The sequence below is a fragment of the Podospora pseudocomata genome, chromosome 7 (assembly GCF_035222375.1).
Source record: "Podospora pseudocomata strain CBS 415.72m chromosome 7, whole genome shotgun sequence".
Taxonomy (NCBI): Eukaryota; Fungi; Ascomycota; class Sordariomycetes; order Sordariales; family Podosporaceae; genus Podospora; species Podospora pseudocomata.
The window spans coordinates 633,396-646,962 of NC_085891.1; the positions used below are offsets into that span (position 1 = coordinate 633,396).

Sequence of the window (13,567 nt, forward strand, 5' to 3'; positions counted from 1 at the left end):
TCAACGACGTTTGCAGCTTAACTATCAGCCGACAGACGTGTTCGCGCTGTCATCTGTCAAAGTGTTCTAGAACACATCCGCCGGGCTAGGACACCCCTTGTCGATGATGATAACGTGTAGTGGCGCATTCAGTTCGTAATCAAGAGACGCCCGTTCGCTGTTGCGCTCAACCGAGTTCCTCTCCCTCAGACGTGAAGCTTTTCTCCAACTTCATGGTGAAGCGAACGACATGTGAAGGGCAAACCACTGCCCGTATTCGGTCCAGAGATCAGTTCCCGGCGCGAAACCGCTTGCGATTCTCCTGGAACTTCAGGTTTTTCTCTTTTTGGCGGGAATGTGTGTCGCTGGTTTCGGTTGGTTGGTTCGAACACAAGTCCCGGGCGTGAGATCCCTGTCAGGTCCTGGGTGGGGTGCGCTGATTAAGCTTTTGTGCTCTGTTCAGGGGCCAGCCTCTCCGCGTTCTCTTCAGTCTCTCGGCGCGCAACGCGCACCTTTTTGACGTCATGTTCTGGCAACAGCCCTGAGCTCACTTGGGCAAGAAGCATACCACTTTAGTGCCTCAAAGATGAAATATTCAGTGTCTCCTCTATGGATTGTATATGAACCTGCCGTGTATGTATATGTCTTCGCCTCTCCATGGCCATCAATATGCTGTCAAAAGAAATTTTACAATAATTCCTCATCCAAAAAAAACTTGCCATCCAAAGAGCAATACGGGTATCCAAGGCGTTGACGAAGCGTGGTCCTCGGTTATTTACTCCGGTAACTTTGTTGGTTTGGTTGCCGTCGTAGTAGACTTGTACAGCCACTGCGGGAACCTGACGCTGGGTTCGTCAAACATCCTTGTGACAATCTCGGCGAGCCATAATGTCAGCGGTAAGAGGATGATGTGTGGCGCCAGAAAGCTCAGCTCCATCCCCATGGGTCCCGTCTTGGGAAGCTCCCAGATGTTGACCCACTGAGGAAGGTTCTTCACTCGGTGCTCCTCCCACCACCCAACTGCCGCGTAGAGCCGATCTCCCACCGTCCAGATCACCGGGCCGTGGACGAGATAGAAAGCAAACGATATCCTCCCCATGTGCTGACAGAACCGTGTCTCAAAGAAACGCTTGACCCATCCGATGTGTGGGATGGCAGCCACCAGCATGACGGCTGCAAAGAAGAGGAAAAACCACTTGACGTCGTAGATGGACTGCGACTTGAGGAATGACAAGTAGTACCACCCCGGGTTCTTTCTCAACTCCTTCACATCCGCGCTGTGAGCCGGGATGCCCCCAAGCCACATGGCGATGAAGAAGCAGTGGTACATGATGATCATCTTGTACGGTCGGAGTCGCTCAAAAAAGGCCGGGAGCTCGTTCTTGCTGGCGAGTTGTTCGACGTCGCTGATGAACATGCCCGCAACAAAAAGGGCACAGTACCACCCATCCACGATGAACATGAAGTACCCCATCAGCCCGATTTGCAGCCACAGCCGCGCGTTTCGTGTGCACCTCGCAAAGGCAAGCGCCGCCGTGTACACGACGATGGACCCTTTCATCTCGACAGGGATGGACCAGAGGTGGAAGTTGTAAGACAAGATCTCAGCTCTGGTGTGGAAGATGAAGGTGAAGTTTTTGACCTCACAGTACCACCCCCAGATCTCAGCGCCCAACGAGGACGCCCTCTTCAGAGGTAAAACCCAGATGTTGAAGACGTAGGTAAAAACCATGTAAATAAACGTTGTGGTGATTAATGGGATGTAGAGCCGCAGCCATCGCCGAAACAACGCGGATCCCAAATTGTCAGCAAGCTTTGCCTGGTCGCCTGATTGGATCAAGCTCATGGGCTTCATCGAGAGGACATATCCCGAGATGACGAAGAAGGTAGCCACGGCAAAGTGGCCGCCGTGGAAAAGGATGCGGACGAAGGGCAAGGCTGCGAAGTAGCAGTAGCCATCGTAGCAAAACGAGGACTCGAAGAACAGCCTCTGATCGGGCACGTGAGCCCAGAGTTGGTGGTGGTGAATGTAAACGAGAAAAGCGGCAAAGCCCCTAAGGCCATCGAGATATGCCGTCGGTCGTAGTTTGTCTGATTGTCCATGTGTCCTCGGCCATGGGCTGAGAAGTCGCCATATCTTGTTGACCCGTAGGGAAGCCAGCATCGATATCACGGCCGAGAGTGGGCCTGATGAGGCGTACTGATGCTTCCCCTGTCTGGACTCCAGCTCAATCACGTCGCTGGGCATCGTGGGCGACGGTGGTTGAGCGGAATCATGAAATGAAAGTTTCTCTCTGGGGAGTGGCTGGAACCCTCGTGACTGTCGTCGTCGTTGATGAGTTGCCGTTGCAAAAAGGTTGGAATTTGTGAAAAGGGGGCTTTATCGCTGCTGACGGTTTGTTGTGCCCAGAACACTCAATGCAACCCTGGCTTCAAGGGAGGTGATTGGACGTTTGCGTCCACACCCAAGCAAGGTCTTGGAAGGATCAGATTCAGGGCCAGGTTTCTCCAGCTTTAATCGCCACGGCTGGCCTGATGCGACAAGAGAATGCCGTGTCTCCAGAGGGAAGGGCCGCGTGAGGATGGATAAGACAACATCGCGACAGTTTAAAAAGAGCCTGGACGCGTTGAAAACATCTGTTTGTGGAGGTCGAGATTGAGCTGTGGGGAGCCAAGACATCAAAAGCGAGCACGGCAAGGTGGGAGTTACATAATCAGTGAATACTTTCTCCCTAGACCGCATTCCTACATCGCACTTTACACCGGGCAATTTGCATGAGAAGCATTCGCATTCCCTCCCCTCCTGTAATTTACGTCGCTGAAGATTATCGCTTTGAACTAACAGTTGAGCATTTTCACTTTTCGACTCGTCCTCTGACTACAGACAACAGCAGAGGACCGGGGTAGGAGCGGAGCAAGCCGCCATCGCGGGGGCACTCCTTGCTTTCCCCATACTCTTGGCAATGTTGCGCCGAGAAGAGCACAAGGTCTGATATCCACCTCGACATGATGCTATTCTCTGATATCAGGCTGTCAGATAGCTACGGTTTATGATATCACTATGCTAATCGTTCTCTACACTACAGGAATGCCCTAGTTTGAGCTTTCATTGTGCCTGTTCGGTATGGATGTGTTCGCTACCTCCAAAAACAAGTGCGGAGGCATCTTCACATGCTGGCTGAAGGCCATCTCAAGTCCCGCGGCTCAATCCAAACTGGAACCAGCTCCGCGCCCACCATGCAGGTGATGGCGCCTCCCCATCGATCTCAACTGCTGGGGAAGCGGAGAAATCGAGGGGAAAAGACAACCAAGACAAGCTCAACGGCAGCACCAGTGCAACCCTCATGCATCATCATCCTTGCCGGCCCACCTGCCACTTTCTGGTAGAGATCGCTGTGCGGTACCTTGTGCCTTCCAGCCTGGGAGGCTGAAGCATCGTCACTGGCCACGGCAGCATGGGAGATGGAGATGGCCCTCACCATGGCGCCTCTCCGCACTGAGACAGTCCTTGAATCTCCACCACCCCTGCCAGTAGTTCCTGCGCCGGTCCTCTGAGCCAGGGTGTCGCTCTTATAAGCCAACCTCTAGGATTGGCCAGAGAGACGATCAGAGATGGACTGCCTCCAGCAACTGGACCTGATCACATCCTGTTCCTTGGACAGACCCCGGCACTACACCTTCTCTCCCCGCCGTGACATTCAGCCATGTGCGGGCAGCCTGCTGGAGCACGCCCCCCAGATTCTAGTACTCCTCGGCAAAGCTTGTGACCGACCTGGCAGCCCGCGCCCCCTTTGATATCCTGTTATTATTCGTCCGTCTCCCCTCTCCAAACCTGACCTCCATGCGTCGTCCGGTACCTGTCAAGTAGGCCAAGACGTTGTAAAGACCGTCTTGACAGCGCAAACCACTCACCAGAGCCGCCCATGATGAAGTGGAGGCCAGCCAGGTTGAGCTCGCCGCTCTCACCACTCCTGCCAACAACCCCCTTGGCCTCTCCGACTCTGAGCGTTCCCTCCAAACTCCGAAACCGGATTCCCTCGCAGATGAGGAGGACCTTCCCGGCCTACATCCTCATCGTCACCCTTCTCATCCTCCTCTTCAAAGCCGAAGTCTTTCCCTCCCAGCCAGCACCAGTCGGCTCCTCCTCCTCCGCCATCACGAGGAGAAGCCACCTGCAGAAACCCCTCGGGAGCAGCAGCTCCTCTCACCACCAGTCACCGCAACAAGCCGGCGACTTCCCCAAGAAGATCTGGCAAACCTGGAAGGTCGACCCGTACAACTTTGCCAAGCGGGACAAGAACACGGCCCGGACGTGGACGAGCAAGAACCCGGGGTACCGCTACGAGGTGCTCACCGACCACAACGACCTCCTCTATGTCGAGTCCAAGTACGGGTCCGGGCCCGGCGGTCTCGACCGTCCAGACATTGTCGAGTTTTACAAGACGGTCACGGCGCAGATCATTAAGGCGGACTTGCTGAGGTATATGATTATGTATGCCGACGGGGGGATTTATGCGGATATTGATGTCGAGGCGCTGAAGCCGGCCGAGCGGTTCATTCCCACGAGGTATAATGTCACCGATATCGACATGGTGATTGGGGTGGAGATTGACCAGCCCGAGTTCAAAAAGCATGAGATTCTGGGGGGGAAGTGCATGTCGTTTTGTCAGTGGACGTTTATGTGCAGGCCTGGGTTGCCGGTGATGCTGAAGCTGATTGAGAACATCATGAGCTGGTTGGAGGAGCTGGCTAAGCAGCAGAATGTGAGTAGTGTTGGGGAGGTGGAGTTGGCGTTTGATGAGGTGATTAGCGGGACGGGACCGTCGGCGTTCACGGGGGCGATTTTGGAGGATATGAATTCCAAGAGGAAGGGGAAGGGCGGGCAGAAGATTACGTGGGACAATACTTTTCATAATTTGGACGAGTCGAAGCTGGTGGAGAGGGTGTTGGTGCTGGATGTGGAAAAGTTTGCGGCTGGTCAGGGGCATTCGAACAGTGGGAATCATGACGCGAGGGGGGCGCTGGTGAAGCATCATTATCATGCGAGCAACTGGCCAAGCAAGCACCCGAGGTTCAAGCACCCGGCGTATGGGGAGGTGGAGAGGTGTAATTGGGACGCCGAGTGTGTGAGGAAGTGGGATGAGGATGTCGCCCAGTGGGATGGCCTCTCGGAGAAGCAGAAGAAGAAGATTTTGGACCGGAAGCAGAAGGAGTATGAGCTGGAGATGGAGAGGTTGAAAAAGGAAAAGGAACAGGCCGAGGCGCTAGAGAGGCTGGGACGGGCGGAGAGGGAGAGGAAGAAGCGTGAGGAGGAGGAGAGGCTCAGGAAGAAGGAGAGGATGGAGGAGGTTTATCGGAAGGCGGTGGAGGAAGACAAGAAGAAGAAGAATCAACAGATCTTGCTGGAGGCTGCTGGGCTAGGACATAAGGAGTCGACGCCGCCTGGGCCTGGGTTTGTTGCTCCGGCTCCATTACCTGGACCTGGTGTGTTTCCGCCTGCATTATGATGAAGCGATGGCGAGGGGTGTTGGGATATTGAGCGAGTTAGACTGGATTTTATGGCAGCAAACAATAATGTATTAAGATGATTCCCAATGGCGTTTGTGTGACTGTGGGTGATGATGTCTGCTCCAATCAGGGTGTCCATCTTCACACTCTCTTTGACGGGTAACTGCAGGCCAATGAGGGACAGGGGCTGGTTGCCCCTCTTTTGGTAAGCGCGCACTGGGACATCCCTTGCGACTCAGGTGCACGGATCAGCCTGAATCAGGCACCAAACCGCCCGCCGCCGAGAGTGGAGCGGCGCCACCCCAACCTTAATAATTTCCCCCCAGATTCCAGCCATCAATTCCCCCACACACAACATCAGACACGACACATTCCACATCCACCTTCAAAGGGCTGGCTGTGTGGGAACAGAGAGACACACAGACATCATCGTCCGATACAACCCTGCAACATGAACAACCGCAACGTCTATCACACCTATGATCCGGCGGTCGACGGGGATGAGACAGATGGCTTTGTTACTGCCTACCGAGAGTGGGAAGAGTCCGCTCATCGCCATAACGCTATAAGCCAGGACTTCGCCAAACAGTTCCAGACCCTGTGGCAAAAGTGCCGCGAGCTCGAAACAGAATGCCTGGAGCAAAAGAAAACAGTCAAGCTCTGGCAGCAGGAGGGTCGGAAGATGGAGCGTGAACTCAACTATTACAAGTCTGCTGCTGTAAGGATGGAACCTCACCCTCCGCCCCTCATCCACAGGCTGACCCCAGGACCCCTAGGAAAATGCTGGCTTTGCCTTTGTTATTATTGATGGTGACGGCGCCGTCTTTGACGAAGAGTTAATTGCCCTTGGCGAGGAAGGCGGTAAAAAGGCTGCCCATGAGCTACACAGGCACCTTAGGGAATATATGCAGGAGGAATGCGAACTGCACAACCTTGACAATATATTTGTTCACGTCGTCCTTAACGCCCAAGGCCTTTCCAGCGCTCTCGTTCAGTCAGGCACCCTGCCAACCGGTGACTACGCCGCCGTGACCAAGTTTGGCCGTGGCTTCTGTCGCGCCCAGCCCCTCTTCTCCTTCACTGATGTTGGCGGTGGCAAGGAGCAGGCCGACCACAAAGTTCGCAAGCTATTCGAAATGATGGAGAAGAACATCCAATGCAAGTTCCTTGCTCTGGCCGGCTGCCACGATAACGGATACGCTACCTTCTTGGAGTCGTACCGCAATAATCCCAAGATTCGCCTTCTCGAGACCACCCCGGCCGCGGCTGACTTTCGGAACTGTCACTTTGATCGTTTCTCTATTCCAACTGTCTTCCGCTCCGAAGCTGTCCCCAGCAAGCCCGGCTCATCCAGGCCTGTCACCAACAAGCTGGCTACCGTCACCACCCAGGCTATGATGAATTCTCCCAGTCCTAAGCCTCCTTCTCCCGCCTTGACGACCGCCTTCAGGCCCAAGCCTGCCGAGGCCACCAGCAATGGAGGCAACAGTTATGCGGCTATTGGCAAGGCGGCTCCTAGTCAGACGTTCAGCATTGTGCCCAGCAAGAAGAAAAATACTCAACAGGCTTTTATACTGTTTAATAGGGATGACGAGCGTGTCGATGCCCCTCTTCCCAAGGCCGACCAGGGGGTCGTTAAGAGAATGGAGGAGCAAGCCAAGGCAATCGGGGCCAACTTTTGTAACAGATACCACCTCTCGCCGAATGGCACGGGTTGTAAAGCTGGCGACAACTGCAGTTACTACCACTCCGAGACCAAGCTCAGCAAGCAGGAGATATTGGCCCTGAAGCACAAGACCAGGAAAATTGTCTGTAATAACGGTAGCATCTGCGACGACTTTTCTTGCAACCTAGGGCACCATTGCCAAAGCCCGGTCGGTTGTTACTTTGGCTCCGAGTGTCGATTCTTCAAATTCCACGGCATGGACATTGTGAGTCTTTTGGTGTCTTTAGGTGCTATTTTTGTCGTGGCATTTTTGCTAACAGCATGCAGACTCCGACCCTTAAGGTCTATGAGGACGGCACAAGAGAGGTCGTCTCTAACTAACCACACCAGCCCCGCGGACCGAGCCTTGTTGGATTATAGTATTATTTATAAAGTATGACCGGATCCATGCTTGCTCTTGATGCGAAGCTGGCTGGCTATACGCGTTGGGAACTCAGGCCGTGGAGGCCCGATGCAGAGTTTGCAACAACTCAAAAGAATAATGCGTTGATACAACGTCAAAGCGGCCTGATTCATGTTGGATTTCACAGCGGGATGTATGGTCAGCGCACTCAGTCTTTACTTTATGTAGACCCATCAACTCAATGATTTCTACTGAAAGGGACACCCTCTCGTGCCGTCACTTGTGAGATACCTTGTGGATTGGAGAAACAGTCCAATTGTCAACCAGGTTCGCGCTCCTTTGCTTCGTCCCTCTAGCTCCCTCTCCTCTTTTTCTGACCCCTCCCAGACTTGTCCCTTCCCCTTCTTGGCCGCTTCGCCGACGTAGGTCCGCCACCTGGCGAGTCCCCCGCACCGTCGACCTGGGTCAGTTCGAGACTGATGTCTTCTTCCTCCTCCGCTTCCCCAGCATCTGTCCCTCCACCAACATTGCCGCCCGGTTCCGCGTCGTTCTCCACACCACCGCCAACCACAGAAACGCCCGGCTCGGCACCAACATCATCATCATTGTTATCATCATCGTCGTCCGATCGAAAGCCGTAGTGATCATCAGAGTCGTCATTGATGGTCATGTTGAAGGAGGGATCCTCGGGGTCATCCTCATCCTCTGTGTCGATGTGGTTTGCAGGATCGTCCAGCAGCCTCTCCGTATTTCTGTCCTTTGCGTTTCCCAAGTACCTCCCCAAGATTATCTGAAAGGCCGTCCTTGCGTTGCCCGGCGCCTCCACCCTCTTCTCATTCAGCACGTGGTTGAAGAGCGTCGCGCAGGCCCAGAACCGGCCGACGTGTATGCCCGGGTTGTCCTGCCAGTCCCCTCTGGTGTTCCTCCCGATTATCTTGCTCACGTCGGGGTTGTTTTTGTGTTTCGACAAGCCCCTTACGAGCAATCCGGCCATGTAGCCCAGGCGCCTGCCGAGGACGGGGTGTTTGACGTATTCCTTTGCGGCTTTGACGTTTGGGAGGTTGAAGATTTGGCCCTTGCCTGTGTTGCCCCATTTCGTGCCCTTTAGGCAGGGGAGCATGCAGTAGTGCCAGTGGTGCCGAGGGCTGGTTCTTTGCCTTTTTTTGATGTCGGCGTAGCAGGTTTGCTCGTGGGTTTTTCCTTGGATGGAGTCCTTGTCGGCGAGGTTTTGGCATTTGACGAAGTGGTCGAACTCATCATTGACCGGGTCGTCGGGGGGGCCGGTTGGATCTGCGGACATGGTTTCTGACGTGGGGTTTTGGTCTTGCGAGGGGGAAAGCGGAAGCGAAAGTTTGCAAAGACACTGCTGGTCTTGCGAGTTGAGGTTGGGGAAAGGTTGGTTGCGGAGATAATGAAGCAAAAGGCGTAGAAAGGCTCGATCAGCAAGTCAGAGAGGACTTGTGCTTTGCCGTTCTCAAGAACAAGTAGCGGACAAAGAAAGGGTCTCCGTCTCCGAACGAAAGTCGGTCTCGCAAACAAAGGGCCGCCTGTCCCCCATTCAGGAACAACGTGTCGAGATCAGAATAAAGAAAGATTTCTTTTCCTTGGAGCGGAAAGAGCCATTGTCAAGAAACACGCCAAAACGGGATAGGGGGGGGGGGCGCTAACAAATGCCTTGATTGTGTGTTTACCAACTCCAACTTTGTCTCCGATCCAACCCCCTAATCCAAGTAAACAAACCACCACCCCCTTTTCCCCTTCAAAAGAACAAAAGCCCTCCCCTTTTTCCCTTGGCTACTCACTCACCCCCTCCCCACCAAAAACTCATCAAACCACCCCACCGCCTGCAAAAACGCCCCCTCCTTCCCAAACCTCTCACTCTCCACACTATAGTTCGCCCTCACCGCAAACCCATGCGGCGTCCCCCCATAAACACCAACCTGATACCTCCCCCCGGCCCCCAGAAGCAACCCCTCCAACTCCGCCCTCCTCGCCGCAGTAAGCAGCTCATCCCTATCCGCCGCCGCGACACTGACCGGCTTTTCCACCCCGCTGATCTCCTCATCAGTCAGCAGACTCGGGTGCGCGGCAAAAGCTACGTCTGCTCCCCCTGGGGAAGGGTTGACAACCCTGAGTGCGTACCGCCCCCCAAAGCAGTAGCCCGCCGCGGCGATACTCGAGATGTTGAGGCTGCCGCGGAGGTGGGAGATGGCGGAGGCGATGATAGGGTCTGTGACGGGGGGTTGGTGAGCTGCTAAAAACGCCGGGATGGAAAAGTTGGCGGAGGCGGGGTCGTTGATGTCCGACGGGGCGGGGGAGCCAGCAAAAAGGTCTGGGACGAGGGTGAGGTAGCCTGCCCGGGCGAAGGAGTCGGCTAGCAGCTTATTTTGAAGGAGGTTGAGGCCGAAGACGTCGGTGAGGAGGAGGATGGCGGATTGGGACCGGGGTTTGGTGCGGGGGGATTTGGGGGGGGGCGGGGAGATGTAGACTGTTACTGTGGGGGGGTGTTAGTGATAGGACAAAAAAAAAAGGGGGGGGGAGGGGGGGAGGGATATACGGTTGTTGGCGATCTTGATCTCTTTGCCTGCTGGCTCGCCGGTGTGAGCGAGGATGGAGGCGTCGATGGGACCGCCGGTGTTCTTTTTGGCTCCGGGGTCGGCTTGGACGGCGCCAAAGAGGAGCAGGGCGCTCGTGATGATGGAGGAACGCATGGTGTTTGATGTCGATGGGTTGAGGCCGGAGGGAAAGTTGCGTCTTCCATCAACGGGACGAGACGCCTATAATATATAAGGAGGCGACATCGTCAACCTTTCCTACCAGGGTCAACATGACGATCAGGGCCCTTGCATGCAATTGATTACCTGCATCACATCCATCCACACCCGAGCATCTTTACCGAAGAAGCAGAATAAAACCGGCGAATTTCCCGATTGGGATCCGGGCTCTCCAATGTACCTATTTTGCCGTCTGCTCACCACCGGGATGTTGGATGTTCCCTACATTGTAAAGTCCGCAGGCTAGCACCTAAAGCCGATGGCCCGGTACTATTGTCACATCTTCTCATGGCCAACATTCCCTCGCTACCAAAACTCATAGGTTCTGTAGCGCAGTACCTGGCCACTTGCAAGCGCACGAGTGAACTACGCTCTTTGGATTGTATGGTGATAAATCCTCAGAGCGACTACCCCTCCCTGACGTAACAGTCAACGGTGTTAATACAACCCAAGAAACGGCTTATATCTCTGTCCCGATTAACAGGTGCCTGCGCGGGCTCTCGCCGAAGCCACCGCCCTCCTCTCCTCCAGATCAACAACTGCCGGCTAATCCCCCCAACCACCTCGCTGGTCCACACGTACACACGGCGCATGCGGTCGTTGCCTCCGGATCTGCTGATGCTCATTAAAATCTATTCTTTAGCCCTATCAAGACATTATCGTCATCATCACCATCACCCACACCATCCCCTCATCGTTTGTACACAACAGGGCGTCGTCACCAAAGCACCCATGAGTGTACACCCCAAACTTTCCAACACATTCAGTTGCCCGTTGCAAGCATGTACACATTCCTGCTGCTCCGTCTATCATACGCCTTCATGAGATTCATCACGCCCCTACACCGGGCTCGTCATACTTCATCCCCAGCAACGGCTTCATAACCGCCTGCTCTGCCAGCCCTCCCTCTCAGCGCATCCATCACAGACGGACTCTCATACATCTCCGTGTAGTTCACCGGTTGTCCACCGAGCATCGCGGCGCCAGTCTCCCTCTTGCCGAACAACGGCGCAGGGTCACACCAAAAGTCTTTGCAGTTGGTGACGCAGCCGCGGTTGTAGGGGTTTCTGCTCTTTCGCTTGTTGGCTGGGTTGGTGGCAGCTCCCTTGCCGCGGGCTGTTCGCATAAAAATGTCAACTCCGAGGAGTCGGCTCATTGTCTTGAGGATGCCGCCATGTCTGTGGCCATGCTTGTGGCCGTGGCCACCTTCGCCGGCGGCAGATCCGGAGGGAGGTTGCTGTGTCGGATCCAGTGGGGCGCCAGTCGAGGTGAAAGCGGATGCCAACGAGGTGGCAGAAGTGTGGTGGACGCCAAACATGTTCTCGTAGGTCGTCATGGCGCGGGCGAGCTGAATCAGCTGGACAGACAGAAGCATGGACACCCAGACAAGCTGGAGCGATGCCCAGATGGCCGTCAGCATCGTGTAAGCGTCGGCGTTGACAACCTTGCAGATGGAAGGGGCGAGAAGGCTGCATTCTTCCGAGGCATCGGGTGACACAATGTTGAAGTAACGGTAGGTGAGAAAGTCGTAGATGATAATGGCGAGGGTCAGGTTGATGAGGTACATGAAGAAGTGGCGGTGGTTGTTGATGCCGACGCAGTTGTAGACCCACGGGCAGTGATGGTCGTGTTTGGCAACACAGCGCTGGCACCTACGGCAGTGCTTGCTGCGCAACGGAGTCCGAATCATGCAAGTAACACAAAAATGGGCCTCGTCGTACTTCCACTGGCTGATTAGCTCATCAATGACCGCTCTCTGCTCCGCAATACCGTTCATCTTGGGTACGAATCCGGGATCGTCGACCATGGACCTGACGTAGAAAAACCCAGTCAAGCCAAGGGTCACGGCGAAAAGGAAGTTGAGCAGGTAGGTCCCATCTTCGCCAAATGCTGTGGTGGGAAAGACAGTAAACAGCCAGTTGAGCCCTACCCAGAAGAGCGAAGCGGCAAAAATACCGGTCATCCAGGGCTACATTCAAATCAGCAAGAACCTCCGCAGACAGCAGGCAGCATAGGGGGAAGCTTACCGTCTTCTCAAACGACCTCATATCAGGTGGCGCATAGGCGATAACCTGTTGGCCAACCCACTGGATCGAATAAGCCACAATGAGCCCGATGGGAATGCCCGCGTAGACCGGCATCCCAGCAAAGATGTGCAAAGTCGCCCAGACCAGGACGAAGGGCCACAGGAAGAAGAACTTGGTCGTGAACCCCCTCCTATCCTGCAAAAGGTAGCTCGATCCCGGCCAGCTCGGTATTATCGCATTGGCGTCCTCATCGTAGCCGCACTCGTGGAGGGCCTTGTGCCATGCGCCTGCCGTGTTCAGCTCCTTAGCTGTGATGGAAGGTGTCTTGCCCGTCGTGGTCTTGGCGAACCGATCGGCGCCGTACTCGAGGAGCTTCTGAACACACCCAGCGCTTCCCTTTACGAGTGCCCAGTGCAGAGCCGTAAAGCCTTGCTCGTCCTTGGCGTGAACGCTGGCGCCCCATCGTAGAAAGACGTCGACGCAAGCCGGATAGCCCTTGTAAGCAGACCACATAAGACCGGTGTGGCCGTAGGCATCTTCCACATCCACCGGTATGCCCTGGTGTAATAACAGGACAATCAGAAGAAGGTTCCCGTTAAAGGTGCTGATATGTAATGTGTTGTATCCCTGAGCATCGGAGATCAAGGGGTCGGCGCCGTGTTGGAGCAGTAGGTGGACGGTGTAGTAATGACACCGCTGAGCAGCCCATTGTAATGGTGTGGCCACACTCTCGCCTCCTTTTCGGTTGATCTCGGCGCCGCGGCTGATCAGGAACTTGCACATGGCATACTGGTTGTTGATGGCCGCCCACTGCCAAGAGAAATTGTCAGCTTCATCCAGAAAGAGCTGGGCAGAAAAATAACAAACATGTAATGGGGTTATCCCCTCGCCGTCGGTGTAAGTCGCATCGTAGTCGCCCGTCTCGAACAGCTTCTCCATGCCGGCAATGTCGCCCGTCCTTGCCATCTGCATAATGTCACTCTGGGCTGGCTCCCCGTCGCCGGGGAGGTTGCCCAACTCGACCTCATTGTTGAGCTTTGGGGTGGCCGTGTCCGACTTGGATGGAGGTTGGGCGGGCGCGCCGTTCGCCGAAGGGGTCGCTGATGCGTCGGGACGTTGCGCCATCGTTCAGGATGGGCTTCTGTGGGGTGCTGCCTCCTGAATAATCCGGTCCGATCTCGAGTGTCCAGTGGTGGGCAGTGGACAACCG

At 55.1% G+C, this 13,567-nt stretch overlaps 6 protein-coding genes across 6 annotated transcripts; 2 read left to right on the forward strand and 4 right to left on the reverse strand.

The window, feature by feature from the left end:
* Positions 1–754: 754 nt before the first annotated feature.
* Positions 755–2,227, reverse strand: QC762_703330 (uncharacterized protein; the record flags this gene model as incomplete). Its single annotated transcript, XM_062893184.1, has 1 exon — positions 755–2,227. The coding sequence occupies one exon, from the start codon at positions 2,225–2,227 to the stop codon at positions 755–757; it is 1,473 nt and encodes a 490-aa protein (XP_062738973.1).
* Positions 2,228–3,905: 1,678 nt separating this feature from the next.
* QC762_703320 (uncharacterized protein) lies at positions 3,906–5,486 on the forward strand (the record flags this gene model as incomplete). Its single annotated transcript, XM_062893183.1, has 1 exon — positions 3,906–5,486. One exon carries the CDS (start codon positions 3,906–3,908, stop codon positions 5,484–5,486), a length of 1,581 nt encoding a protein of 526 aa, XP_062738974.1.
* Positions 5,487–5,809: 323 nt separating this feature from the next.
* Positions 5,810–9,196, forward strand: QC762_703310 (uncharacterized protein). The gene is made up of 4 exons (XM_062893182.1): positions 5,810–6,205; positions 6,264–7,418; positions 7,481–7,883; positions 7,944–9,196. Exons 1-3 carry the CDS (start codon positions 5,939–5,941, stop codon positions 7,532–7,534), a joined length of 1,476 nt encoding a protein of 491 aa, XP_062738975.1. The 5' UTR covers positions 5,810–5,938; the 3' UTR covers positions 7,535–7,883; positions 7,944–9,196.
* Positions 7,909–8,856, reverse strand: QC762_703305 (uncharacterized protein; the record flags this gene model as incomplete). The annotated part of the gene is made up of 1 exon (XM_062893181.1): positions 7,909–8,856. One exon carries the CDS (start codon positions 8,854–8,856, stop codon positions 7,909–7,911), a length of 948 nt encoding a protein of 315 aa, XP_062738976.1.
* Positions 9,197–9,358: 162 nt separating the features above from the next.
* Positions 9,359–10,267, reverse strand: QC762_703300 (uncharacterized protein; the record flags this gene model as incomplete). The annotated part of the gene is made up of 2 exons (XM_062893180.1): positions 9,359–10,050; positions 10,114–10,267. The coding sequence occupies 2 exons, from the start codon at positions 10,265–10,267 to the stop codon at positions 9,359–9,361; spliced, it is 846 nt and encodes a 281-aa protein (XP_062738977.1).
* A 916-nt stretch (positions 10,268–11,183) lies between these two features.
* AKR1 (palmitoyltransferase akr1) lies at positions 11,184–13,482 on the reverse strand (the record flags this gene model as incomplete). Its single annotated transcript, XM_062893179.1, has 3 exons — positions 11,184–12,299; positions 12,358–13,167; positions 13,225–13,482. 3 exons carry the CDS (start codon positions 13,480–13,482, stop codon positions 11,184–11,186), a joined length of 2,184 nt encoding a protein of 727 aa, XP_062738978.1.
* Positions 13,483–13,567: the final 85 nt, after the last annotated feature.